The 27,727-nt window shown below is 54.1% G+C and overlaps 11 protein-coding genes across 11 annotated transcripts; 8 read left to right on the plus strand and 3 right to left on the minus strand.

Annotated features, from left to right (window-relative positions):
* Positions 1-1,137: 1,137 nt before the first annotated feature.
* On the minus strand, positions 1,138-1,909 carry PG998_011381 (uncharacterized protein; the record flags this gene model as incomplete). The annotated part of the gene is made up of 2 exons (XM_066878197.1): positions 1,138-1,558; positions 1,650-1,909. 2 exons carry the CDS (start codon positions 1,907-1,909, stop codon positions 1,138-1,140), a joined length of 681 nt encoding a protein of 226 aa, XP_066727251.1.
* A 975-nt stretch (positions 1,910-2,884) lies between these two features.
* PG998_011382 (uncharacterized protein) lies at positions 2,885-4,309 on the plus strand (the record flags this gene model as incomplete). The annotated part of the gene is made up of 4 exons (XM_066878198.1): positions 2,885-3,231; positions 3,312-3,402; positions 3,509-3,908; positions 4,188-4,309. 4 exons carry the CDS (start codon positions 2,885-2,887, stop codon positions 4,307-4,309), a joined length of 960 nt encoding a protein of 319 aa, XP_066727252.1.
* A 1,694-nt stretch (positions 4,310-6,003) lies between these two features.
* Positions 6,004-6,516, plus strand: PG998_011383 (uncharacterized protein; the record flags this gene model as incomplete). Its single annotated transcript, XM_066878199.1, has 1 exon — positions 6,004-6,516. The coding sequence occupies one exon, from the start codon at positions 6,004-6,006 to the stop codon at positions 6,514-6,516; it is 513 nt and encodes a 170-aa protein (XP_066727253.1).
* Positions 6,517-6,950: 434 nt separating this feature from the next.
* On the plus strand, positions 6,951-7,934 carry PG998_011384 (Extracellular metalloprotease; the record flags this gene model as incomplete). The annotated part of the gene is made up of 4 exons (XM_066878200.1): positions 6,951-7,199; positions 7,271-7,435; positions 7,498-7,735; positions 7,813-7,934. 4 exons carry the CDS (start codon positions 6,951-6,953, stop codon positions 7,932-7,934), a joined length of 774 nt encoding a protein of 257 aa, XP_066727254.1.
* A 648-nt stretch (positions 7,935-8,582) lies between these two features.
* PG998_011385 (Short chain alcohol dehydrogenase) lies at positions 8,583-9,460 on the plus strand (the record flags this gene model as incomplete). The annotated part of the gene is made up of 2 exons (XM_066878201.1): positions 8,583-9,167; positions 9,194-9,460. The coding sequence occupies 2 exons, from the start codon at positions 8,583-8,585 to the stop codon at positions 9,458-9,460; spliced, it is 852 nt and encodes a 283-aa protein (XP_066727255.1).
* A 970-nt stretch (positions 9,461-10,430) lies between these two features.
* PG998_011386 (uncharacterized protein) lies at positions 10,431-12,316 on the plus strand (the record flags this gene model as incomplete). Its single annotated transcript, XM_066878202.1, has 4 exons — positions 10,431-10,721; positions 10,747-11,138; positions 11,221-11,330; positions 11,409-12,316. Coding segments are annotated over 4 exons (1,701 nt in total), but the record flags the coding sequence as incomplete, so codon positions are not given.
* Positions 12,317-12,648: 332 nt separating this feature from the next.
* Positions 12,649-13,140, plus strand: PG998_011387 (uncharacterized protein; the record flags this gene model as incomplete). Its single annotated transcript, XM_066878203.1, has 1 exon — positions 12,649-13,140. The coding sequence occupies one exon, from the start codon at positions 12,649-12,651 to the stop codon at positions 13,138-13,140; it is 492 nt and encodes a 163-aa protein (XP_066727257.1).
* Positions 13,141-16,853: 3,713 nt separating this feature from the next.
* PG998_011388 (uncharacterized protein) lies at positions 16,854-18,432 on the plus strand (the record flags this gene model as incomplete). The annotated part of the gene is made up of 3 exons (XM_066878204.1): positions 16,854-17,070; positions 17,358-17,398; positions 17,449-18,432. 3 exons carry the CDS (start codon positions 16,854-16,856, stop codon positions 18,430-18,432), a joined length of 1,242 nt encoding a protein of 413 aa, XP_066727258.1.
* Positions 18,433-19,449: 1,017 nt separating this feature from the next.
* Positions 19,450-20,481, minus strand: PG998_011389 (endoglucanase; the record flags this gene model as incomplete). Its single annotated transcript, XM_066878205.1, has 1 exon — positions 19,450-20,481. One exon carries the CDS (start codon positions 20,479-20,481, stop codon positions 19,450-19,452), a length of 1,032 nt encoding a protein of 343 aa, XP_066727259.1.
* Positions 20,482-23,671: 3,190 nt separating this feature from the next.
* PG998_011390 (MFS transporter) lies at positions 23,672-25,562 on the minus strand (the record flags this gene model as incomplete). The annotated part of the gene is made up of 5 exons (XM_066878206.1): positions 23,672-24,096; positions 24,196-24,583; positions 24,658-24,735; positions 24,824-25,202; positions 25,318-25,562. The coding sequence occupies 5 exons, from the start codon at positions 25,560-25,562 to the stop codon at positions 23,672-23,674; spliced, it is 1,515 nt and encodes a 504-aa protein (XP_066727260.1).
* Positions 25,563-26,900: 1,338 nt separating this feature from the next.
* Positions 26,901-27,278, plus strand: PG998_011391 (uncharacterized protein; the record flags this gene model as incomplete). The annotated part of the gene is made up of 1 exon (XM_066878207.1): positions 26,901-27,278. One exon carries the CDS (start codon positions 26,901-26,903, stop codon positions 27,276-27,278), a length of 378 nt encoding a protein of 125 aa, XP_066727261.1.
* Between the last annotated feature and the right edge of the window lie 449 nt (positions 27,279-27,727).

Consider the following 27,727-nt stretch of genomic DNA (forward strand, 5'->3'; position numbering starts at 1 on the left):
TCCATCGTCCAAACTGGCGGCCGCTGCCGCCAGATAATCTACCGCCCACGCCATCCGCGTCCGCCCCCCGTGCTTTCGGCATTGCAAGCCAGGTACGGCACTACTCTGCGCGTCTGCGCACGCGCATGTATATGAGCATCGGCATCAAGACCCAAATCGTCACGGTGGTGCTTCGACACCTAGTACCGCAATTGCTGCTCTTCCCCTTCAAAAGGGGTAGCTTATACCGTTTTATGCACGTCGATCCTTGTTGATGAGGCCGGGGTGGAGGAAGTGCGAAAGAGGGCGTGATGAAGATAATGTCAGGTTCTGGTTGGAAGATATTGGGGACGGCGGCAGGCTGCTGCCTCATATCAGTCATAGGCGTAATTTGGGACAACGGCACACTGCATTTGATTGCGGGCCCGGAGGTCGATCGAGCGGAAGAGGCTTTAAAGAATTCTGATGAGGTCTGGTTGGGGAATGCTATCGTCGGATCAATCGGCGGGGGCGTCATATATGTTATAGCTTGCATTATAAGATGTTATGCGAGTAAGAATTGACACATACGACCACATCCTGCTGAATACTAGGGATCCCGTCCGCTCTCCCATATATAAGCAGCAGAGAGCCGAATTAGTACTAGGGTCGGTGACGACCTGGGAATCCTCGGTGTTGTATGTTTTTGTATTTTTTGATATATCCTCGGGATAACAAGCGTGGTATGCAAAGCTGGAAGAAGAGTGATGAGACAGCTTCTACAGCAAAACACCCATGACGTACTGAAATATGCTATCAAAGAGGCATGGTTATCACCTGCTCTTACTTGTCTTCTTCATTTCCATTGATGCCTATATATGTACATCATCCAAGGACTCAAGTGGAGAGTCGTCCGTATTTCAACCGACGAAGGCTATTTCGCTTTATTCTAGGGTATCTCAAATTCGTGGGGACAACTGGTGTTGTCATGTGGCCATCCTTCGCTTTGCGCGACAGCAGCATGTCCGTCGCTAAGATGGCCTGGTTTCGATGACAAATGACTTCTTGGTCACATATAGTATGGTTGCGGGGACGATCTCCTCGTCGCCGCCACTGTCTTCCATTTCTGTCGCCGCGCAACACTCTCTTCACAACACTCCCCGCAACGCTGGCTCCCAGCTAGCTACTTTTCGACGCGCAAGGCCCGTTGCCTCCCATGTCCCCTTCCTTCCCGCCCGGCTGGATGCTTATGTCAGGATACCCCTTGGGGCACTTGTCGTCCTCGCCTTCGCCCGGGTAGTCGTAGAGGACGGTACACATAGACCCGATATATCCCCAGCCGTTGCAGTGCTGCGGCGACAGCCCGTAGCACTGCTTGCAGCACCCAGCGGCGTCCTTTGCGGGCACAATCTTGAACTGTGGCGACGGCACCGACGGGTCGAAGTCGGCGACCATGCTGACTTTGTCCGTGAAGCCAGCGGGGTCACAGGAGCCTGACCCGTCGCCGGCGGGACTCGATGTCGACGGCTTGCCGCTGGATGTGGGCGACGCCGAAGAAGTACCTGTGGTGCTTGGTTGCGTTGGGGAAGTTGAGCTGTTGCTAGGGCACCCCTGGTCAGTAAATGCCTTTGAAAGATAATGGTAGTGGAGAATTAAGAGTCGCCAGGAGCGGGCGATGGATGATGGCATACTCTGAGTTATTATCTCCACCACCACCCGAATGGAGTGAGCGCGGGAGCAGCACGCCCAGCAGCGTGAAGGCGATGATGGCGCAGACGGTGAGGCCGGCGATGATGCTGTAAAAGCGGCGGTATTGCGTAACGTGGGCGCGGGTGCGGGCGTACCACACATTCTTGACCGCGTGGAAGCCCGAGGGCGGCGGCGCGGGCTGTGAGACGTGGCCCATTTCGTAGAAGTGGTCATGGTCTTGGGGCTGCCAGTTGGGCGGCATGTTGGAAGCCGGGGCGAGCAGCTCAGGTTTTGGCTGCTTGGTATATTCATTCGGTGGCTGAAACAAATGAGGGAGAGAAAAAAAGACGGTGAGGAAGCCGAGCGCCTCAGACACGACACAAAGAGATTTCGATCTTGGCGGTGGGTTACCTGGCGTTGAGGTGAGTTGGACCGTTTCGTTTCGGCTTGAGGTTGTATGTCCCACGTTACGGATGCGGGCGTACTTCGGGTCGCGCAGCTGCAGCAACGCAGCGGCAAAACAAATGACAAACAACAAAAAGAGAAGTAGGAAGAAGAAATGGGATGACGAAATTGAATGTGCGTGACGCCAGTTGAATTCGTGGCTGCAAGGTGGCAGGCAATCACTCAAGCTTTTGGCCTGGTATGTTTTTTATGATCGGTGAAGTGAAGTGGATAGGGGCGCTCTTCAAGTACCGTGGCTACGGTTGACGATCCCATTGATTGGTGGTGAGGCGAGCATCATATTTGTTCACTGCATGCCCAAAGCGTTTGTTTCTGGCTCTGGCATTCCCCCACGAAATACCAAAGCGTCGGGCTTCAAAGGCTCGCTTTAATTAGCCCTCATCGTGTTTTTTCTGGGCTGTTCCAGTTTTGAAGTCGTAATGGTTCTCGTATTTTGGTTTCACCCCCATTGTTTCTCTCGGTTCACCGTACCGACATCAACCCTGTCGTCTGCAAACAGGCGAACTCGTCCTTTCAACCATTTTTCTTCCTCTCGCATCTTCTGTGCATCGTTCCATCACTCCAAACTAACCTCTTTGCTCATTAATACATATATGATATCCTGGTACCGTCGATTACACGTGGGTATCGTCGCAATGTCGACGGCCAGCACGCCCTCCCATATACGACATAGTCGAATTGTGTCATTTAATTCAGATTCCCCATATTTCGTACCTAAAGTGTTTCCAATACGCGTCATCTAGCTTCTACTCTTCAGCTGAATTAGCATACAATGTCAGTACTTCACCATCACCTTCACCGGTTTCTTCTTGCCTATCGAAAAAGCAGCCGCGCACCACCCAACATACTGCAAAGCACCGTCGCGAGAGGGAGCAGGGCTAGGCTCGGCAACGGTTCAGTCGCCGCATTCTTCACGTCGGACGCCTTGTGGATGAGCGGGACCCCGATGACTACCGACGAAACCGTCATGGCGGCGATCTCCGTGGGCTCGAACCAGCTGGACAGCGAGGTCGTTGCATACGACTCCCACGTGGTAGCCGCCGCAGCCACGTCGCCAGTGGTCACGGCCGAAATGACCTCGGTCGTGATGCTGCCGCTAACAACCATAGAGGGCGTCGCGTAAGACGTGGGATGAACGTATGTGCCGCCCAAACACACGTTGCCGCTCCAGCCCTTGAGGGCTGTCAACGGGCCGATAGACGAATGGCAGTCGCCGTTGACGCCTTTATTCTCGTAGCCACTAATAATGCCCTAATGAAGGAAATCCTGATCAGCCTTGGTGTATTTGTGGTGCGTGATAACGTGGGTGTTAGTTATGAACCAAGCTAAGGTTGAACGGATACTGGGAGGTTGGAAGGGTTTCATGGGTTTGATTAAAAACACCTACCTGGGGCAGCAAATGGCTAGAGTTTCCTCGGGCGCCATGATCTGGCGATACACCTCCAACCAAGGCACCATGCCGGGGAAATCAGAATCCTTCGGCCACAACTCTTCGCCTATCAGGCCGCCGGTGCCTTCCCAAACGCCCGGTTTACCTTCCCCCTTGGCCCCAGTGGCGCGGGCCATGGTGCCGGCCGTGGTCAATCCCGAGGGGCATGCCACGCCTGGGGAAAGTAACCAGGGCCCATCAGATTCTCGCTGGCCAGCGAGCTCACCTTTGGCTGCTGGGGTAGCACCCAAAGAGGTTTACCTTGGTGATGGCACAATCGTCCGGGCTGCCAAGCATGGTTCCGACTTGCGCAATTGGATTGATTCTAGCGGTCGTGGCACAGGAGGGATCGGCGGTGAAGGTGGTCGTGAGTGGGCCAGAACTTGACGCGGTATAACCAGCGAATTCCGACAATACTGTGGAAGTCATGGTGATTGAAGGAGTAGTATTCTGCAGTTGATACTATTTATCACCCAGAGACAACTGCAATCCTCTTAATTGAGTTACCATGGTGCGATGGGCGGGCAGCAAGGGGTCTTTAAGTAGCGTTGATGAACAACAACTCCCGAAATTAGCTGATGTAATTTCCGTTTGGGGCCATATCGGCGTGATTCCTCTCCAAGAGATCTTGGCCCCGTATTTATAGACACCATCTTGACGGATCTTGAGCCTGAGTGGAGCTGGGGGTCCTGCCCACCAGCCGACGACAGGCTCGCATGGGCCGAAAGGCCGACAGATGAGATATCCGAGGATGGTGCGGAAACATAATTTCAATGACAAGATGGAAACAGGCATTTCGAGACGCACGTTGATCGGAATAGAATAGTTTCCATGGGGAAAAATACCGTCCTAAAATGGGTAGCATTCCTTTCATCATCAACGCACATTGTCCAGCTTCAGAAAGTAATCCTTGACTTTACGCTTCACCCATTCAAAGCCCTGCGGCCTTTTGGGTCTCTGTAACCTCACTACACCCCGCATTGAGCCGGTGAGGAGGATATTAACATTGAGCTGTTCCAAGATCGCGCCACGGGGCGGGGCATGGATGTAGGTCACCCACAGCTACTTTTCCCCCAGAAACATGATACTGACTTCGCACCACCGGCCCTTATCGGGAAGTAGCTTCGGGACGTCTTGGGTCTCTATACACAGCTGTCGGCTTGTCCGTATCATACGGTGGCGGCGGACTGAATTTATGATATGCAGCTCAAAAGATTTTGTCTGCTTGTATCCAGCTAGGAATTTTCACGTCGTGAAACGGTACTTGATGAGTTTCATCCACTCGGTCTCTCGGAACCGGGCGCTATGGCAGAAGAACACGGCGAAGAATGTTGTTGCGGATATCTGGGGGAAGTCTCATAGAAGAAGTCATAGTTGCGACTGGATGATGGCGATCGAGTATACGGGAAGTTATTGAGACAATGTACTTGAGCCCTAAGTACCTAGATATTGTTTATGAATCTTCATGCTTCAAACAGGTGATTATTAAGTGCCGATTTAGTAGATGGATCGGGATACGATGTACAGGTTTTAGCGAAATCACGGATGAAGAGGGGGAAGTCTTGACCAAATACACGTGGCGAGAACCCAGGCGGGATCCTGTCCCTAACCCGGCTGCGATGCACAACTACATATTGGGTATATAAGAAAGAATAGACAGAAATGGAAAGAATAAGAAGAAGGTTAATTACATATATAGTCGAAGTTTTAACTTACCCCTTTCTTATCTACAAAACAGGTGTTTGGGTATTGAAGGTAATCGAAAATAGATTACATCAGATACTTATGTCAACATAGAGGACTAGGAAAGCATCAGGCTTCAGTCTGATAATCCAAGGGCGCTGTTGCCGGCAGCGCCTCTGTTCAGGGGCTCCTGCGAGCGTACGAAACTGCGAACGCGGCACTCCCACGGTTTACCATCGACCCGTGCTAAAGCAATTAACCCCCAGTCGACAGCTTGAGGTGTCTTCCTTGTTTATAAATCTTGGCAGAGCTGACAATGGTATCGAATGGGTGAAAAGTAGCCATTTAGAAAAGGATACGTTGTCACGTGTCAAGCTAATTTCCATTTAATTACTGCAGAAGTTGAAACCGATGAAGAATGATCAATATGTTTATTACCCCGCCTGGCGAGGTGGCAGTTGGCGAGAAATGTACCTCTGCACGTACATGCGTACAAATACGTACATGCGTACATACACAACAGCCCCGCCCCCAATTCCTGGGCGCCCAGAGTGGCATTTAACCTTAATTGTTGAATCCTTGTTCGTCCCGGCCGTATTGCATTCCTGACACCTGCAACATGCCATCATCGTCGCCGACAACATCGTCCGATTTCCATCTCCCACTTGAGAAGACACGATGGCTCTCTGGTGTGTTGAGTGCCATTTCCAACCAGACCTCGAGACCATGCGCAATCGGCCCGGCAGAGGAAGGGAGACATGATGGCAAACAACAACACAATGACAAACATCACGAGACACACCTCCCAGCGCATGCGTGCTAAGACATTTGAGGGAGGAGACGGCGCCGGTTTCCACCTTCCCGGAGCGGTAGGTATCAAGCTTCTGTGCGAGATGGCACATGCCACATTGGTCGGTAGTGATAAGGCACCACGCCCAGTCGACCCCGTTCGCGGCTTGCCAAGCGGCTGGCGGGCGAGTAAGAAGCGCGCAAACCCCACACACTCCACCCCGGCAGGGACGCGCCAAGCCTGCATTAAAGCCGAGCACGTCAAAGATAAGATAGACGAGCGAACATCGGCCAGCATCATCCCCAGCAAGGGCCCTCATGCGTCATGGGCCTTGCCCCTGTCTGCCTGTCCCTCCGGTCTCCGAGAATGCACTTTACTTGCGCTTTCCGACACTGCGCTATCCGACGCCCCTGAATCATGCAATGTTACCCGATCGGGGCCTGACCAAGGCAGTTCCTGCCTACGGAAGATTGTTTTCCAAGCACATCATCCAATGGAATGAGCCGCCACTCCGTTCCAGTTGTTCGTGGGCGGCTGCACTCGCACGTAAGAGGAAGGTTGGCTCCCTGCCCTAGACCTGTGGATAGGATAGGCTAGAGGCTCCGAAGATGAAGCCCCAGATTCTAGCTCCCGGCCCTAGGACACAGAGCGGCTATCGAACCTTCCTCTTTCGGCAGTATACCGAATCAAGATGGATCCTCATACCCACAGCACAATAGTTCGATATAGCAACCAAGGAGGAATAGACGTTCATGCTATGATATGATATGATATGGGTTCGTCTGATGTTCTATATAAGGCGGAAGTGATCGCCCTCTTCCAACCGGATAGACCCAGGCACTCAGCAACAACCGGTCCCAACAAGCATCAGCTGAATAGATTAGTCCAATCTTTTCAAGACTTCTATCACTCTCGCTCTATCTACTTCTATTCGCTATGCAGTTCAAGGCCATTGTTCTCGGTGCCCTCGCGGCTACCGGCGTCATCGCTGAGGACATCGTCCGCGCCTGCGGTACCCACGACCCTACCGACGCCCACATCGAGCAGTCGAAGCAGTTCGCCACCGAGGAGGCTGCTCTTGCCCTCACCGGCAACGAGTCCTTCCGCGTCGCCGCCACGACCACCGTCAAGGTCTACGTCCACGTCGTTGCCTCGTCGCAGTCCAAGAGCGGTGGCTATCTCTCCGTACGTTCTCCTCTATCCACCTTGGTTCCCCTTTGGTGAGCAAACCACTGATGGCTTTGATGCTTGATTAGACCTCCGATGTTTCTGGCCAGATCTCGGCCATGAACAAGGCGTACGCCCCGTACGGGTACCAGTTCACTCTGGCCGGTACCGACTTCACCGTCAACAGCAACTGGGCCACCAACGCCTACGGCTCCGCCGAGGAGCCGATGAAGAAGGCGCTCCGCAAGGGCAACGTAAGTAGTCCACCAACCAACCTGACCCGGCGACTCTTTCATGACTAACACGTTCTTTGCAGTACGCCGACTTGAACCTCTACCTGGTCAAGGACATGGGCAGCATCCTGGGCTTCGCCACCTTCCCCGACGAGTCCGGCCCGGGCCAGTCCAACTTCCACCTGGACGGCGTCGTCGTCGCCTCGGGCACCGTCCCCGGCGGCTCCCTGACCAACTTCAACCTTGGTCTGACCTCGGTCCACGAGGCCGGCCACTGGTTCGGTCTCTACCACACCTTCCAGGGCGGCTGCAGCGGACAGGGTGACTACGTCTCTGACACTCCCCCGAGGCGAGCGCCGCTTCTGGATGCCCCACTGGCCGTGATACCTGCTCCGGAGGTGGTGTTGACCCCATCCACAACTACATGGACTACACCTACGACACTTGCTACGAGGAGTTCACCGCCGGCCAGAACGCCCGCATTAACAGCTACTGGAAGAACTACCGTGCTGGCAAATAGGCGCGGTTTGGTAGCTGTTAGTCTGGTCCTAGGCCCTGTAAAAGGGTCTTGGAGTAGGCTATATGTTTATGGTTCTATGACAGGTTGAATATTTAGCCGCCTTGGCCATTTCAATGAGGAATGAGTGCTTGTAGGGAGCGAATTACGAACCAACTATAGCAGTTGTAATCTATAGTAATAATGATGAGATAAAAGTAAAACCTGCGCGCCTGCGTGATAACTTCAATTATTCGTGACGATAGGTTGGCAATGATAAGCTAGCACATTTGGGGTCTACAGTTAGATTGCCAATTAGGAGTAACTCAGGGGCTTGGCTGCATGGTGGTGCCCGAGCCGCAAAGCTTACCCGCTGCAGCATAATTGATTCATGCACAATGACATGCTTAAAGTATCAACCAACACCTACCTACGGGAACGAGACCGTTTGATCGAGATTAGACGAGGGGCAACCTTATTGGCCGTGTGCTTCCAGACACCTGTCCCGACGTCATGGTGACCACACATGAAAGCATCCGAGGGCTACTTAACGTGGACGTTGCCTAGACTGAACATCGGGTTTCTTCAAAAGCATTTGACCCCCAAGCCGAGATTAGACTCTTCAAATAATCCGCTTCGTTCTTCAGCATAAACTTTGCCATTTATGTGATCATGAAACAATCCCGCCACATCATTGTCTCGGGAGCGGCTCAGGGAATTGGCCGCAGCCTGTCAAGGAATCTTCTCGAAAAAGGCAACCGCGTCTTCTTGCTGGACATCCAGGAAGACGAGCTGAAGTACTGTATCGAAACCCACCTAGAAAGGTTCTCATCATCGTCGGGCGCGGGCGGGGAAAAAAGGGTTGGATACGCAGTGTGTGACCTGCGCGACCCCGAGGCGATCCGACGGTCGATCGAGAAGGCGGCCGAGTTCTTCGGCGACGGCCGCATCGACCTGTTGATCAACAACGGCGGCATCGCGAGCCCGCGGTGGCGCGACGACAAGACGATGGAAGACCCGGACACGCTGGCCGAGTGGCAAGCCTACGTCGAGACGAACCTGACGGCGCCCTTCGTCGTGTCGCAGGCCTGCCTGCCGTACATGAAGCGCGCGGCGTCCATCGACTCGGCGAGCACCAAGGCGACGGACGCCGTGGCCGCCGACGTGAAGTCGGACGCGGGGCCCTGCATCGTGCACATCGGGTCGTTCCGGGCGCACCAGTCGGACCCGAACCAGGAGGGGTACGCGGCGACCAAGGCGGGGCTCCTGGGGCTGATGCACAGCATGGCCATCTCGCTGGCGCGCTGGGGGTGCGCGTCAACCTCGTGGCGCCCGGGCGCATCAAGGCCGGGCACGAGTGCCGCGCGGGCGACGAGGCCGGCCGCGAGTGGGAGCACCAGGTCGAGGGCAAGGACGTGGCGGACCACCCGGCCAACCGCGCGGGGCGCCCGCGGGACATCGTGCAGGCGGTCGAGTACCTGATGGATGCGGGTTTCGTGACGGGCGAGGAGCTGACGGTGGACGGTGGAGCGCTGAAGAAGAAGAACTGATCAGGGCAGGAAAGGGGGGGACGAGTCTCCTGGGCGAAAGGGGGAGGATTGCGATATTCGATGCCAATGGCCAATAATGCCGTCATTTAATTGCTCTCCTGACCAGAAACAAAGGGTCTTATTGCTGCGCGTTGATGGCACGAGGGCCACAAGTTATCTGCGGGATCTTCGATTTTTAGTCCCGACCCTGCCGATCAGTGGACAGGACGGAACGTCAGCCGGGATCCGACCCAGTTTATGGGCCCCCTTTTCGACGATCCGGCTCCGGTAAACGTAAGGCTGGCAGGCATTATTTGTAGATGATAGTCCTGTTTAATGCACCGTACCTGCATAGGCTCTCGGCAGTCGGCCACAATCGTCCGAACCCGCCCGCACCACTCGATGGCCGACTGGGATGTAAGCTTGTCCAGCAGGCATTTTTGATTTGGCCGAAGCTATCAGACGAAACAAAGTGCTAAGCTTAATTTCAGCTCAGCCCTGGTGAGCTGACATCGACATAAGTGAACAACGGGCGAGTACATCGTCTTGCCTGTCTGGGCTCTGGAAGGCGAGACTCATTATGACTGGGTCTTCGTGGAGGCTATGTCTTGCATTGGCCAGATGCTGCCCGAGTCGGTATATGATCGTCGCCCATAAGCACAGTGGCGCACGGAGCTGAGAGAGGGATTGCCAATGAGGTGAGCAAATGTATGCGTAAGCCAACCAGTCAAACCCATGGCTGGTCGAGCGTTATACGGGTTGAATACGCCCTGGGTAAGACCAGATACGCCATATCACACTATTGGAAATATATTTGGGTATATCACCCCTATAAAGTGCGGGCGTTTCCCCCTGGGGTATCGGTATTCTGTCGTTTCAACGAGCTCTCTCCCCACGTTCTCGTCGACCATTCACTCCTTTTTTATATACACAGGTCTCAGAGCAACGAGAGACACAGAGAGAGAGCATCATGCGTCAATCCTTCACAGTCCTTACCGTGGCCGCCCTCCTGGGCGGCAGCAGCAGCGTCGACGCCCTTCCCAGCGGCGGCCCCCACCAACAACACCACAAGAGAGCCGCCCACACGCAGACCCTCCAAGTCCCCGGCACGAAACCCACGGACGCCGCGGCGGTGCCGGCCGACTTCCTCGGCCTGAACATCGAGTCGGCCTTCCTCAACAACTACGCCAACACATTCTCGCAGAACCTGGTCTCGTCTCTGGCGTCGCGTATGGCCGCGCCCCCGATCGTGCGCGTCGGCGGCACGAGCGGCGACGAGTTCGTCTTCGACCCGGCCCAGCCCGGAGTCCCAGATCAAGGTCTGCGTCGAGGGCGAGTGCCCCAACGGGTCGGCCGCGTCCTACAAGATCGGACCCGCCTTCTTCGAGGGCTACAAGGCGTTCCCCGACGCCCGCATCACCATCCAGGCGCCCCAGGGCCCCCGGGTCAACGGAACGCTGGTGCGCGAGTTCGTGCGGCGGGCGTGGGATGCGCGGGCGGCGGCGGGGTTGGACCCCCGGACCAATGTCGAGGCTATCGCATTGGGTAATGAGGTCGAGTTTTATGATCACGATGTGCAGAAGTATGTCAAGGATGCGTTGGAGCTGGAGGATATCATCATCAAGGAGCTCGAGCTCGAGGGCAATGAGCGAAGGATCTTTGAAGGGGTTAACAGTGCCAAGCAGAACATCTACGACACGTGAGTAGTCAACGATTCCAACCCGACCCTTTTGACGCAAGTCGAAGACGCTTTATTGACTGGTACTGACTCATTATATCAGTGTCAACGCTCTCGAAGCAGGGCTGAACAAGAACAATCTCACCAAGTGGACGGCGGAGCACGAGTACCAGATCTTCAACCCGCAGCCCTGGAACGATGCAACCATGCAAAGTAAGTTGAGCTCAACTATAATACTCTCCCTTCATAGATACCTATCAAGACATACAGACTAAACATATCTCGTCATAGAACTCATGCTCAGCCACAAGTCCATCACCGACAAATTCGACAAGCACTACCTCCACAGCCTGCGCGCCTCGCACGCCGAGGGCATCCCCTACACCATCTCGGAGACGGCGGCGGTGCTCGCGAGCCCCAACAACCACTTCGTGAGCGGCTTCGGGTTCGCGCTGTGGGTCGTCGACTATAGCCTGGCCCTCGCGGCACGCGGCGTGGGCCGCGTCAACCACATGGCAGGCCGTCCCGTCGCGAACCACGTCCTCTGGGTGCCCGACGCCACGGGCGAGCCGCACAACCCGGGACCCCAGGCGCGCGCCCCCTTCGCGGCGGCCATCTTCGTGGCCGACTTCTTGAGGCCTGCTACTGGCGGGGGTCGAGGGGCGGGTCACTCCGTCAGCGGCCCCGACACTGTCGACAAAGCGCGGCATGGCGTGTTCGGTGATGGTCCGGCTGACATGAAGGTTACGGTCGCAGTGCACGAGATCGACCTCGATCGCGAGGCCCACCCCTATCTCAGCGCGTACGCCGTGTACGGGGGCAACAACAAGCTCCAACGGATGGCGCTGGTGAACATGCGTCTGTACAACGGCACTGCCGCCGCCGCCGGGGGCAGTGGCAAGAAGCGCACATCGGAAACCTTCCGCTTCCCGGTGGGGGATGCCGAGGTCAAGGAGGTGAAGGTCCGCCGGCTGCGAGCGGATCTCGGCGCCGCGGCCATGGGCTTCGACTTTGGTGGCGCGGGACACAACGTCACATGGGCCGGGGAGCAGTGGAGCAAAAGTGTAGACGACGGCAAGGGGCATTTCCCCCATGGTGGATCCGGCACCAAGGAGGAAGAGGTGCAGACGGTCAAGGTCGAGGATGGCATCGCGGCGGTCGAGGTGCCGGATAGCGAGGCCGTCATCGTTTCCATTTAGGCTGTTGGGTCACTAATGAGCTCCTGAGAGGGAGGGGTTTGGATTACCATGCTACTACGTACTACTGAGCGATATGATTTGATTCTGGGTTTTTGGTTCGGGCTATATATTAAGTACACCGTATTATCTAATACAGTCGCAAGGCGGTTCCATTGAACCACTGTCGATAATTAATGTATTACTGTATCTTCAAATTGTTCGAACAATGTTGATCATGAGTTATATAGTCGAAAAGAAATGGCCTCTTCGAGGAAATGATGTCTTAGCCGTCACGTTCCATGGACCAACGTCTACTTAAACGAGATAAGCTCCTCCATCGGCGCAGGAGCATTATGCGTAGACGGCGGCGACGCGAGGATTTGCGAAGAGGGCACTGTCGGCAAGGGCTTTTGCGTCGCCACGGATGCGTGCTTGGCGGTCGACGACATCATGACCTGCTCGGGATCCCTCTCCGCCGCCGCCGCCGCCTCCAGCCTCTTCCATCTGCTCACCCGGCACTTCCAGAACACGGTCATGATCAGCGCCAGCGTCGCGAGGCCGACCACGACAATGCCAATCAGCGCGCCGGCCACCGCGCCCCCGTGGCGCCGCTGTTCCGGGGGCTCTGCGGCGTCATCCCAGCCCGCTTCGCGACGGAGCAAATGCGTCTGGCCGTCGCCCGGGCAATCCCCTGTTGGCCTCGAGTGGCCGGCCTTGGCGAAGCAGCGACGTTCGCGGCCCTCCGACTCCTGGGCTGTTGTCGCGTCTCCTCCGTATCTCGCGAAAGGGGCGATGCTGTCCTGTGTTTCAACCGATGGGGCTTGAGAGGAAGTGGCGGTGGCTGAGGCTGGCACGACGCTGGTTATGGGTAAGCCCACGTCGCGGGTGGCCAGCGCGGTGGCCGCAACGGTGAAGAAAAAGAGAATGGACGTCTTCATTTCTCAGATGTGGTCGGAGACGGCGACCGGTGGATGGTTACAAGAAAGCTTCTTTTGACAAGTCGTGACGATGGAGAAGAAAGAAACAATTGTTGGATTGGTTGCAGCGAAAGTGTCAAGGGGCGGTGCTGCTGTGCCGTAATATGAGACTGTTCTCGAAGGATCCACTCGTATTTAAACGACATTATCGTGTCCACTCTCCCGCGTCAAGGCGGGTTCATGATCTACAGGGTGTATAATTATATAAATTATATATGGCCATGGATAAATGTTGATTTGTGTGTAAATTGATTTTCACATAATTGCAACATCGTGTATAAGTGAAGTGACGGTTCATTGTTTTTGCAGGAAACATAGCGAGACCCACATCGAAAGGGGCGGATAGGGGTCGATTTATATGGGATCAGCATCATTCTGCCATTGGACATGAAGCCCATTTGAGTGTGCTAACCAAGATAAATGGGAGGGTATCAATATGAGTACCGCTGCAATGAAACTGCATTTCGATTGAACAATCACTGTCACTGGGTCAAGGTGAGATGCTTGGGCGTTAGGCGGTCAGGTGAGTCGACCATGCAATGGTTCAAAACACCAAAAACACCAAAAACACCAGAAGAATATCACCACACAACAGAACAGTGGAAGGCGATGTTGCAGCTATTTTGGAATGAAAAAAAGAGCAAAAATTATGTCCTAGAATGTTTTGGCATGAAATAGAAAAATTGACAAAAAGAGCACCTGGGATTCCGGGGAATTCCAGGATCGAGAAACCGCTTTGGCGATTCGAACCCTCGTGTTCAGGTTTCAGTGGAGGGACCTTTCGGGCGGCAATGAATCACTCGTTGTGTTATCTTCTGACCATCAAGTTACGCTTTCAGTGGAGGGAACGCTCGGCTTGTAGGAATCTTCTGTTGTTGGTAGTTATATGCCTTACTTCTGCTCCTGCTACCTAACAATAGGAGGTTTACCCAGAGTTTTCCCTTGGGCAGGTACCCATGTACTGCGGTTGGCCACGCTCATTGATGACTCTGCGCCGACGAGCTTGTGAATCAGCTGTCACTGCCAATTTCACTGCCAGCTGCTCATTGCCCAACTGGCTGACCTACAAGCCAAGCCTACTGACTTGATCACGGTGATATCAACAACTTGTCCAAATTTCAATTCACCTTCCCCATACTTCAACAGTTGGACCATTCAAACCAGACATTGCACCATTACACGGGAAGCTAGATCCCAACTCTCTGCGTGCATATCCCTGAGTTCCAGATATTGCCATTACGCTATTAAGCGGCCCTGCACGCATCTGCCATCTCATTGCTCCAGTCAGTAACCATAGCGCATTCATGTCCCGACGTCGTCAAACTGCATGCTACCCCTGCTGAGTGCACGTCCCCGTGGGTGGCTTGAACCGTTGCAGACTTTATCTGCTTCTACCATATTAGTGCTTACTTTAGTCACAACTAAGCTTGGGCACTGGGTCAGGCTTGACACCATCGTGGGCTTGCGGGCCCCTCTTAAGAGTGGGTGGCTAGGACGATACACTAAACCCTACGATAGTAAGCCTGTCTACTTCGAACTGACAGGAGAATTGGGCCAGGAAGCGCTGCTGCACAGGTGGCTGCAAGTGTGAATCTCCTTAGTACTTGACATCTCAAATTACTTGAAGGATAGGTGTGCGTATTGGCGTAGATATACGATAAGCGAGATTGTTTTCAAGCTTACATATCACTGCAGTGACAGCATTTCCACTGCGGCGCCGCACATATTGTAAGCTTTGCCAAGATTGTTGCTTGTCATGCTTATATTATGGCGCATCCCTCAGGAAGATTTGGACCCATCTTTGGCAATACCAAACTGGCGACATCTTTCTTTCAGCCAGAAGGGCAGGATTGTCTTCGATCACCGGAAATAAATCAAGAATAAGTCACTCCAGTGGTGCCTTGTGGAACAATCACTGGGCGGATTGAGTCGAAGCGTCACTTCGAAGATGATGTGGCGTCCTGTCAGAGGCCATGGACGCCCCCGAGGAAGTATATCGATCCTGACCATGTGCAGATCACAGATGACAAGACAGGAATAGGAATAGCTTTTTAGCTTAACCTAGTAAGCACTCAGGCACCCCCATCATGTGGTAATCACAGAGGATGCCCAGCAAAATCGCCATTACATACACTTATTGCGCCGCATCCATTCCTGGTTCTTGAGCCGCATCTAAAAAACTTCCGCATCCTCACTTTGACACTTGCGGTCATACTTCCCGACAACATCAGTCACAATATATTTAATTCGCTATTTACATCGGTTCAGCCCCAACCTCACGCCTGGCAAGCTCGATACTGGGTGTCGCCAAGCGAATACCCGCCACAAAGGGAGCAGCTGAGGAGCAAAAACTTCGTAGTTCCTGAAGGAATACATCAAATCTAGGCCAGTCCATCCCTCGAATCTACCGTTGCTTCCTTTGCATGAACCATCACGCCTACATGTGATTCGCTCAAGGAAGCACTAGCCGAATCGTCAAAAAAACGACTAGGAGTAGCTTCGACCAGCCAAGCCCTACCGTTTCCACCCTGACTCTTGCCTCTTCCCATCGTCGACCGACAACGCGCGTATGGCTTCAGGCTTTTCTTCGCCTTGTTCCTTCTTTCCTTCTCGAACTTTTCGGAGTCTCCTTTAAGGTTTCGTACCTGCATCGGCTAGAGCAGCAAGCGGCGCTCTAGTAAGGACACCGCTCACGTGGGGGAACATGTTCCGAGTCGGACAACCGGCCAAGTCGCCAAGAATCGCCCGACAAAGTCCTTCTAGCGCGTACCCACCCCCGACAACATACAACCACGGCCGTTTTGCTTGTATTAGCTGCCGTTGGAGAACACCATTTCGTCCGAACTAGCAAATCTGCATCTTGAACCTACCAATTCTGCGGGCGAGGGTGGTGTGGGATGTTTCGTTAACCAACGCCATGACTCGGGAGCTTCTCGGCCTCGAACCCCCCAAGTGGAGCGGTCAGCCGGACGCGTACAGCATTGATCAGCTTAGTCGACCTCTCCGCCTTATACCTTCCTTCTTCGTACGGTCAGATGGTCGCAAACGCCTGTCAAGCTTGCATCCGGGGAATGTGGTCCTAGGCGTGGCCTCGCTATAGGGATTAGGCAAAATGGACTGCGCCGTGTCAGAAGACTGCCGTGCTACTCAGGACCCCCGAGTCGGTCAAGTGGCCGACTTGTTCCTTCGATCCACCGCATGGACGGCGGCGAGAGCGGGAGAGGATGAGAGTTGAGGGTTGAGATGTATAAAGCACCTTCCATTCCATCCCCGATGAAGCGTTCCTTTCTTTCCACAACGCAACCAGCTTACACAGGTCTTGCGACGATCCCATCGCTCTCTCTCTTTTCTTGTTTCTTTCTTTCTCTACAGTCACTCTCTTTGAATATCAGTTCAAATCACAGAGCCGGACACACCCAGGCATCTACTCTTCTGGCTATGATCGTATAGTCACACTCACTTATCACCACTCTTCACTATCATCGCTCTCTATTACCACACTTACGTTTTTATACGTTTTTCATAACATATACACTACTTCTATCTTCTTTTTGGAAAGCCTTCTTGCACATACATATAAAATGCGCGGCTTTTTCAACCTCGCTGTGGCCAGCGCCACGGCCTTGATCGGTCTCTCCATCGCCAACCCGATCCCGGTCACGCAGGTGGACGACTCGGGGAGCGGGAGCGACATCATCATGACTGCGGGTAACACCCTCAACGGAACCCTGTACCCGACCAACCTTACCACCTCTGACACTTTGCAACTCTCATTGCAGAACAACCTGGGCAACAATGGTGAGTTTTATTTCCTCTGGTCTGAGTCAAGCTTGACGCGATTCAGTCTAGGCTGAATCGTTCGTCGGATCTCTGTTACCCCTTAGCCTCAACCGTTTGACGGTTATTTCAACCACCACCACTCTTCAACGGTGTGATCCACTTTTGAAAAACGGTTCCCCTGATTCATGACACATCATGACTCTCACTCTCTCACTCTCTTTCTTTGCTCGGCCGTTTCGGAAGCGGACAGCACTAGAAACCAGACTAGAAACCAAACACGTACTAATTGACGAATCGTGTCATAGTCAACGCCTACATCACAGGCAAGGACCGCAACAATGCCCTCGTCATCCTGCAGAGCGACGGGACCTACTACTACCCCAAGGCATCGGGCAGCTCCCCCAGAAGGTGACGGCGCCCGTGGCCATCCAGCTCGGCAGCAAGGGCACCACCAAGCAGGTGACGCTGCCCGACTTCATGACGTCGGGCCGCATCTACTTCGCCATGGGCACCATCAACTTCTTCACCGTGCTCAACGACGCGGGCGAGATCGGCCTCGTCCAGCCCGCGGCCGAGAACCCGCGCGACCCCTCGGCCGGCGTCGAGTGGGGCTTCGTCGAGTTCACGTACAACGAGAACGGCGTCTGGGCCAACCTGTCCTTCGTCGACTTCGTCGGCCCCTCGTTCGCCATGCAGCTCACCCTCGCCAACGGCGGCACCCAGTCCGTCCGCGGCCTGCAGCCCGGCGCCGTCGGCATGATCTGCGACGAGATGGTCAGCCAGGCCAAGCAGGACGGCCAGCCCTGGGACAAGATGTGCGTCAAGAGCAAGTCCGGCCAGGCCCTGCGCGTCATCTCCCCGCTCAAGTACCGCGCCCTGAACCCCAGCGCCCTGTCGAGCTACTACGACGGCTACGTCAACAAGGTCTGGGCCAAGTACGCCGCCGAGGACCTGACGGTCGACACCCAGGGCGCCGCGGGCAAGGTCAAGTGCCGCGTCAACGGCAACACGCTCAGCTGCGCCGGCGACAACCGCGGCTACCAGAAGCCCTCCATCGACGACATCCTCGGCTGCAACTCGGGCCCCTTCACCGTCCAGCCCGGCGACAACAACGTGCACTCGGCCGTCGTGCCCCGCCTCTGCGCCGCCTTCTACCGCTCCACCCTCCTGGCCAGCGGCGGCAACGTCCAACCCCACGCCAAGAGCGATATGTACTACAAGAGCGACCCCACCATTCACTACGGCCGCATCGTGCACAAGTACGAGATCGACAACCTCGGCTACACCTTTGCCTACGACGATGTCAACCCCGACGGCGAGAACGCTGCCGGCGTCTTGGCAGGTGCCAACCCTAAGATGTTCACCATCACCGCTGGCTAAGCTACGCTCCTCTCTTCTCTATCATACACTTTCTTTCAATGGGGTTTGGTTAGATGCCCTATCTTTTTTAAATCTAACTCTTACATTCGCTGTATATTTTGATCCTTGCACACTACCTATACCATCTTGTATATAGCCTATCAGTTTTGTTTTTGCTTTAAAATTAGACAGCCAATAAAATCAGCATCTGATGGTATGCCATCACCATCTATCACCGATATAACAGGCAGAAGTCTCTCATCGTTCCCGATATGTAACACCAAGTGACATGCAATTCGCTCAAAAGTCCAGGTCTCTAGGAGCCCCAAGTTCAAACCACAGACTGTAGTGATTGATGCTTGCCGCCTTCAAGCCCTTAAGCAATTCGATACTTAAAAGAAAGAGCATACCTGATAGAGAAACCCAAAAGCTGGGCTGTCAAGTTTTATAATGCAGAGTCGACCAGTTCTATCCGCCCCTCTAATCATACGGAGTGGGATAGTAGCTGGAGTAAGATAGTTGCTAGAGGGTCGAAACGCACAGGGGCTTTAGGTGCGAAAAAAACTAGCCAACACTTGCATGGACTCATTGGATACGGGAGGATTTCTCATCACCGAGGGTTACAACAGTCATCCGAATCTGCCATCACTACGAGTCGACCACCGTTGACAGAACAGTCATGTATTGGATACGCATCATTAACCTATCACCGATACCCAGTAATCACGAAAGTAGGACACCATGAATTTGTATGGAAAGAATATTTTGGAGTTTTATCGGTTGCCAATACACGAGTCACTTGATAGACTGAAATGGTTGGTTATAGATTACATTGACAATTAATTGTACAGTGTGTATATCGCATTTGACTATGAACAGAAGCCCTCACGAGCTTAGCTAACAGTGATGATTTGATAGCGATACTATTGATCTTAGGATATCGTCGATGAATATGAACAAGAAAGGTAGCTCTCGAGTGACCAGCTATTCTACATGATTTTCAGGTCTTCTTCTTAGTGGAAGCTCATTCCTCTTCCCTTAGTTGGGAACGCACTGGGAGTAGTAGTCGTTCTGCTTCTTGCAGGTACCCTCGGCGCAGGTGGAAGCACCGCTGAAGCCGTTGCCACCGCACTGAGCGTACAGAGCAGCGCCGGAGCCACCAGTAGCGGGAGGAGCCTGGGTAGGGGCAGCACCACCGGCAGCCTTGGTGGAGGTGACGAGGGTGGTGGGCTTGGAAGCGGGAGCCGAGCTGGCGGCACCGCCAGCGGGGGCGGAAGTGGGGGCAGGGGCAGGGGCGGCGCCACCAGCACCACCAGCACCACCGGCACCACCGGCAGCGCCGATCTTAGGACCGGGGATGGGGTAGTCGCTGTTGGCCTGGTAGATGTTGAAGAGGACACCCTTGTCGGTGGGAGTGTACAGCGAGGTGGCCTTGGTGCCAGCGGGGGTGGCAGAGCCGCCACCGGTGACCTTGAGGTTGACGCACTGGGGGTAGAACTGGGCACCACCCTCACGGTTACCCTCGTGGAGAGCGATCATCTCGTGGCGCAGGACGTACTCGCCCTCAGCGAGATCGGCGGGGACGGTGACGGTCCACTTCATGCCGGCGGCCATCAGGTCGTCGCTGGCCCACTTGCCAGGGGCAGCAGAGCCATCTACGAGACCGGCCTCGTCAATCTTGAAGAACTCAAGCGAGGAAGGGTCGGCGGAAGTGCAAGAGCCGCTGCACTTGGCCATGTAGTCAATGACGGGGCCGTGGTGAGACTCCGGCCAGGTGTCCCACTCGAGCTCGACCTTGCCACCGGCAGCGACGGTGGCAGAGAGGGCGCCGGGCTTTCCACCGCGGTGGCAAGCAATGTCGGATCCGGACAGGGCGGTGGCGGCGACGAAGCCGTTGTCGTTGGCAGTGGTGGTCCAGCCGACGGACTCGCCCTGGCTACCGGGGCCGAAGCCCTTGTAGGTCTGGCCACCGGCGGTGATGGTCTTGACGTGGCCGTGGGCGGACACGAGGGCCGGGGCAGCAGCAAGAGCCGCGAGGAGGATGGAAGTTTGAGACTTGGTGAAAGACATGGTGGTTGTTGGTTGGTTGTTTTGAAAAATTGCAAAATCAGGTGGGATGCTGTCGAGAGAGTAATAAAGTTATCGGACTAGCGAAAGAGTGAAAGAATGATATGCAATCAATGCAGATAGCGAATGTGTAAAGAGTGAAGGTGGTTGGAATGAAGATTCAAAGACTGATGCCTGTAAGAAGAGGAAAAAGCATTCGAGACGAGTGAGCATGCCATCTTTATAGATTCAGCATCCCTGAACGGCAACCAGCCATGATCCGAGGTAACGGTTGCGAGCCGTCTTCTCGATTCCGCAAAGGTTGGGTCTTCGGGTGGGGGTCGCTGGGCTGTCGGTTTCAGGATGTCGTCCCTGAACCGAAGAGCCTCAAAATGTCGAAGGAAGAGTGGGTTGGGCCGGGGTCCAGGCGACTCAAGCGGTTCGGGATTCTTCCCAGAATTAGCGAGGCGCGAAGGCGCCAGGTGCATTGCCCAGATGCTGAACACACCGACCAACTGCCTTAGGAAAAGATGAACATTGGAGGCTCAATTCCACCAATCGCAAGCGGTCAGCCTGTCATGGGTCAATAGACGCCTCGTTCTTGCGCAAGCAGCTCCTTGCGTGCATCCAGCCGTTTAATCTGTAGATCCATGTTCGTCCGAACTTGCAGTCAACTCGAGACGGGAGACGAGTGACAACAGATGAAAAACGGGGGCGCGGTGGAGGGAGCACCAGACCGCCGCATGGATGAGATGCAGATCAGCTCGCGACGAGCTGCCTGAGACCCTTCCTGGCCGAGGCACTTCGGTTGTGATCAGGACACGACGTGTAGGGGACAGTCCTGTCGCAAGGGCATTGGCAGCTGGACGACAACTTGGCGTAGCATCCCATCGAATCTGACAGACACGAGCAGAGCGTCAGATGAAACCGTGGGGTTCGTGGATTTCAGCCGCATGTGTTATTGGGCGTTGGCCGGAGTCCTGGCCGGAGGAGTTTGCGCACAAGAAGAAACCGCCAAGGCGTTACCGATTTATGGCAGATTAATTAAAGATTGATTGAGGTGCAGGGGGGCTTCAAGGGGCTACAGGGGATCTGGCGGCAAGGCCGTTAGCAGGTGTCCACTGTACCATCCACAATACGCCCCTGTGTCCAATTCGCATCATTTCCCAGCGACCTGGATCCTGTGGATTGGGTGTTTAGCTTCGGTAGCGACAGCCGGAGGGATGAAGAGATGCTGGGATTATCGGAATACCGGTCCTACGAAGTCGTCCTCGGTGGATTGATTTCTGAGCTGTCAGTCTGCCTTGAAAGTTGACAACAACAATAGGTGCTGCTGCATTCATAGCGGGCCGCACTCGTGGCGGTCAGAAATGGCAGAAAGAACTGGCCCCCAAATGCCCCATCTTCTGCCGTTCCCCTTTGTCGCAGATGGCCCCTGCAGATGGCATGTTTATGCCGCTTTGCACGTCTCAACCTCGCTCACGCTCACACCTACATCGATAATCCTGTATCTTTAGCCGTTCGAAAGATTTTGACTCAGGTCATGGGCTGACAAACATACTGGCTGATTCAAGTAATGACGTCGACCTGGCGTCCCTCGTGGCCTGGATGTACAGGCCATGAAGACGTCATGCAGAGGACAGCATGTAGAGAGTGATGATTCAATCCTTCTGACCTACAATCAGGTGTCCAGAGTCGGACCTTCTATTCCATTTTAGCCTTTGAAACGATATCGAACGCAGCAAACAGCAGCCCCATCCATCTGCGCCAAAAACATGCTCGTAGCGGCTCAGCATGTGTGAAGTTCGATCATCCCATCCACCCCTTCTCCCATCATGGTAACATATATCAGACGACAAGCCGGAGAATTGATAGAGCCCATTCAGGTTGCGACCATAGAGCTTATCTATCAGCACTGTTGGTAGCTCAACTCCCGGGAGCTTATATGCTGGGTTATCGCTTGCCGGTTTCGAAAGCCATGGGATGCCGACCCAGATGGATCTCTGCCAACCGACGGATGCGACCGCAGCAGCAGCAACGGGGTTCCATGCATACACACCGAATGCGCATAAAGAATGCTGGACGTGAAGTTTTAAATATTTCTGTGAACATTGATAACAGGCCGTGATAAGGATCAGAGGTGTTCCTCAGCGTAACTGTCCAGCCGATTCAATCCCTCCTTCAACACTTCAGTCTCACAAGCATAACCAATACATACGCACATATCCCGCGAGTGTGTTTGAGGCCCGAAGGGGCCAGGCACAAGCAAGACTTTGGTAGCCCTCAGCGTCTTCTGCTTTTCTAGTGGCCGCTGGTCGTCGAGTAAATGAGGCATCGCCATCCTAGTTGTTGTACCGACACAAGAAAGGGGAAATGAGATAAATCTACAAATAATTCTGCGCTAGAGTGATATGTCGTCCCAAAAAGAAGAGGACGGTGCGGTAATGACGTCGATGTCTTGAAGCGGATTTGTATTCAAGTTTGTCGTCAAACAAGTTACGTAAACGGGAGAAAGCCAGGAAGCTGCCATGAGGTTATTCAGCCTATTTGAATTCGGTCGATTAAGAGATTTGTTATAAAACAGTTTTCAGGCCATTGGGTATATTAATGGCCACTTGGTTGCGTGCGCAGATTTAAAGAGTCACAATTATAAGGTTTCGTTTCCGCTGGGATCATACCTTCATTGAGCCGAAGACCAAAAAAAGAATAAAAAGTTCCTGGTATTGTAGAAGGAGCTTCAGGCGCAACTTTCATGAGTTCAGCTTGCCTCACCAAACATATTTGCTTTAAAAGGAGACGTACAGTGGCCCAACCCATTAACAATTGCCAGTCTTGGAAATCTTACTCGACGGAGAGAGACAACGACTAGATGACACTTCCAGAAAACGAACAATTTTACACGGGCGTATCTTCTCGTATATTGTTGTTGGTGATATAAACAATGATATTAGGTGCCAAAGGCTTATATTAGTATTTAGGTGTGGAATAGTGAAATGATATATCGCTGCATAGATTAGTCCGTGACGTCCTATACCCACGACGACATCCCGTATTCATGGCTTATTTGCCTCATCTTTAACGTACCTCGTTCTTTTCCATTTCATATTGGCTGACCATCATGCTCTACCCCTGAAATATGTGACCACTCGACCTGCTCACTTTGTGCTAGGATAGCCATAGTGTGAATCGCGGATAAATAAATAAAACCCCTTACTTACAGGTCCACGGGGAAACGGTTGCGCATCGCCTCGCCATACCTGTGGAACAGCCAAGGCACAGGGGTAAATGCCAATGTGATGAATGCCAGCACGCTGTTGCCCCAGCCGACGTTGAGATGGTGGTACAGGGGGTCGGCGGCGAGGTCCAGGAACGCGCCGAACAGACAGCGGATGAGCAGGTTGGCCGCGAGCGCCGACGCCGCGCCCTGGGCGCCGAACGCGTCGACCAGGTATATTTGGCCCGGGATCATGACGAACAGGGCGCCCACGCCGACGATGAAGGTCCCCAGAATCGGCACGATCCAGTGCACGTGGTAGTACGTCGTCCAGCCGTACAGGAACATGCCCAGCGGGCAGATGGTACCGACCCACTTCATGAGAATGAGGCGGTCTTCGGGCTTGGGGGTTCCGTTGCGACCCACTGGATGCCCGACAAGTCAGTACACGCCTGGTCTATAGGGTATCGAACAGGATCTAAAACCAAGGGACGGAGGAGAAAAGGAAAATGGTTTCGACGTACGCATGTTATCGCTGAGCTTGGAGAATGCCACCAGCCCCAAAGCCATTCCGATACCCAGGCCGAGATAGCAGAGCCCCGAGACGCCCTTGCTGAAGCCGTACATGGGCGCGAAGATGGCGGGAATGGTGGCAAAGAGCAAGAAGATGAGGCCGAAGATAATGCCCGTGTAGAGCGACATGAGCAGGACGATGGGCGAGAAGACGAGCAGCTTGATGGGCCGCACGATGGCGCTCAGCAACATCTCGCGCGGCGTCTGCTGCTTTGCCGTCTTGGGGCGAAGGAGCTCGTTGCCCGTCTCGCGGCGCAGCTTGGCGGCTTTGCGCTGCAGCAGGACAGCGCTGTTGGTCTCGCGGGTGAAGATGGCGGTGCAGGCGGCGGAGAGGCCGGACTGTGGGTCTTGGTTAGAAACTAGAGGTCATGGTTTCTGAGCTTCCCCTCTTGTAGACCCTTGATAGGACTTACCAGGATCAAGATAATGCGGAAAGTCCAGCGCCACCCGATGTATTGCGACACATAGCCACCAACGATGGGCCCAATGACCTATTATGTCCATATTCGTCAGCAAGTGTCGTTGAGCTCCAAGAGAGTAAAGTGAAGAACACGTAGTAAAGGTAAAGGGGTAACTCACTGGTCCAAGCAGGGGCCCCAGCGAGAACATGGACATGGCCTTTCCGCGCAGCTGAGGCGGGTACAGGTCCGCGACGGTGCCGCCGCCCACACTCAGCGGGCCGGAAGCCATGGTGCCGGCCAAGAAGCGCATGACGAGGAACACGGCGACGTCGTTGCTGAAAGCGCAACCGAAGGTGAAGCCGATGTAGCCCAGGTTGCAGAAGTGGTAGACGATCAGGCGCCCGTAGAGCTCTGACAGCGGGGCCAGGATCAGCGGGCCCAGCGCGAAGCCCAGCACGTAGATGCTGACTGTCATCAGCACCACAATGGTATTGCGGACGCCGAACTCGAGGGCGAGGTCGGCGACGCCTGGGGCGAACATGGTCGAGGCTAGGTTACTAATCGTGCCATCAGGGGTCTCCGGTCAGCACAGGCTAACAGGCCAAAAAGGCGGGACAGTTATCTTTCATCCTGTCCTGGCGAAGAGATTGAATAACATGGGGGTTTGCTCACGCTATTAAGACGAAAATGCTGACAGTGGCCACATGCACCATCTTGGTGCCGTCCGACCAGTTTCGCGGGTTCTCTGGATCATCGTCGCCGTTCCAGTCCACTAAGTTGGAGTCCTCCTCACTCTTGGTGTGGCTCGACTCGGCCTCGGTTATAGAATCGGTGATGTGAGGCTTTCCGGCTTCGAGGTCCGCCGTCGCAGGACGAACCGGCTCCGTGGAGGTCGGCTCAGGGGTATTAGTCGACATTTTCGAGAGCGCTTGAGAACCGCGTAATGTTGGCTGGTTGTTGTCTTCACTGGCCAGATACTACTTTCGGCGGCTTTCGTCTCGTCACTAGAGGGACAAGGAATCAAGAGAAGAAGGCAGTCGCGTCTTGAAAGATAGCCCAACTACGATTCGAGGGGTCTCAGCTGTCTAAGAACAGCATCGTATCTCTCTTTCACCGTCCGACCGTCCGACCGTCCGACCGTCCGCCGCTCAGGCTCCTGGTCCATCGGGTTGACGGACTTTATCATGATGCCGTCTTGATGGATATCGGCCCACCCCATAAGCATGAGGATGGAGCCTACCCAACAGATCTGGGTGGTGATGGGCCGGAATGAGCCGGTGTATAACGTGTTTGGCTGTAAGGGGTCGTCGAATGAACGGACAGCATGTTGTCTTGGCAAACTCTAATTCGACGAAACCCTCCAATCACGATGAGCATGTCGTTGCATTGAAGCGATGGCAGCAGTATATAGAATCGTTTATAGGAGCCCGGTCGCCCAGAGAGAGATTGCAGCTAACCACTCGGAATTTCTTTTTGCTTTCTTCTTCTTTTCTTCTTCAAAGCTTCATATCATAGAAAGCAGATCAAAACAGACCTATAAGAAATTTCATCCAGTTTGCGCACTTCACTTAAGTCATAAGACTGGAGAACGCGTATCGAATGGGAGATGGGAACAGTACGCGAAACAGCCCAAGCCATGTGGAAATGTCAGACGGGAATAACACCTGATTCCCTCGATGTTTGGCCATTGGAGACGGCCACCTGCAGCAGTCATCTCCATTGTGCAGCAGAGTGGGCAGATGGCCCCCCACATTCCGAGTCAGTCACGACCTGAGATACCACTTGAGTAAGATTGACGACCAACATTTGATTGCTGGCGGATGTAGTGACTCTCGAATGCAATGAGGAACAGCAGATGCAAAATCCCAGAATACTCATGGACTGTCGGGTATTGCTACGCCTTCGAGGCGTGGGAAAAGGCTGGTTTCCTTTGATGCTCCGAAGTTTCGCGCCGATGCTCCGTGCTGACCCCCGCGCCTGGCCCGAGATGGACCAAGATACGACGCGATACCATTGGGGAAAGAATGGGATGGGCATTGGGGGGTTCCCAAAAGCAAGGGAGTATGAATGACGTTGTAATTGATAAAACACCTCTGGGAAGCACTCACTACGTACCCAACTGGATATACATGAAGAAGAAAAAGATAATGGTGCAGGTGTGCAAATCTTGGTTTGTTGTTGGTTGTTGGTCAATTGACAAGACAGAGAGAGACGGAATGAGCCGCGCAGGGTCGAGAGGGTGCACCACACGAAACATGAAATCCCCCCCCACTGTGGCTGTGGCGAGTGCCCAGCTACCAGGACCCCTACTGAAGCCCTCCGTCCCTCCCAACCCGTCAGAAGTTTGGACAGTTTTCCTTGCTGCCAAAATGCCAACTATTGTGCAGTTCAGCACTATTGTGCAGTTCAGCCTCAGAATTAGCGGCTGTGACGGCGGCTCTTCCCAGCAGTTAGCAGACTGCGGACTGGCGGTGCGCGGCGCGAGTCAGGTCCCGTCATGCATTCCAGGGGAGCCCGGCCACAACCAGGTTTCAGATCGACCGCCCATTGAAGAACATTTGCCAAACTGGTACTTTTCAATGGGCTCTCGGAGCCGACAAACCCCATACGAACCACCAGATATGTCGCTTTAAAGTTTTCATGCGCGTCTCTTGGTAATTCTCACAACAAGGCAGGACCTGTCTCCCGTGTTCCATTACCCAAGAATAGAAAGAGATCGCTTCATACTTCGACGGTATGCACACGCTCGGGTCAGGTCGACAATACAGTTTGGTGACGACAGACGGATCATCGGATGCCATGGCTCGTGTAGATTGAAACTGCCAGGTTCGCAGAGAGGAGTAAGGGGTTGACGTATGTATGGATGGTTGGCGATCAAGGTCAATCCACGCCCAGCTGCTCGACCAAAGATGCACAAACAGTGGGAAAAGGCATCTCTTAAGTAAGTGATAAGCAGGTATATCTTGGGTATATCTTTTCAGCAAGTCGAACTGCTTAAGCAAGAGTTTCCCTCTCTCTCTCTCTCTCTCTTTCCTTTCCCACCACGATCTTTATTGGCTTCATTCGTTCTGCTTGCTATTTA

The sequence above is a fragment of the Apiospora kogelbergensis genome, assembly GCF_038363985.1.
Source record: "Apiospora kogelbergensis strain CBS 113332 chromosome Unknown utg000007l_segment0_segment0, whole genome shotgun sequence".
In the NCBI taxonomy this organism is placed as follows: domain Eukaryota; kingdom Fungi; phylum Ascomycota; class Sordariomycetes; order Amphisphaeriales; family Apiosporaceae; genus Apiospora; species Apiospora kogelbergensis.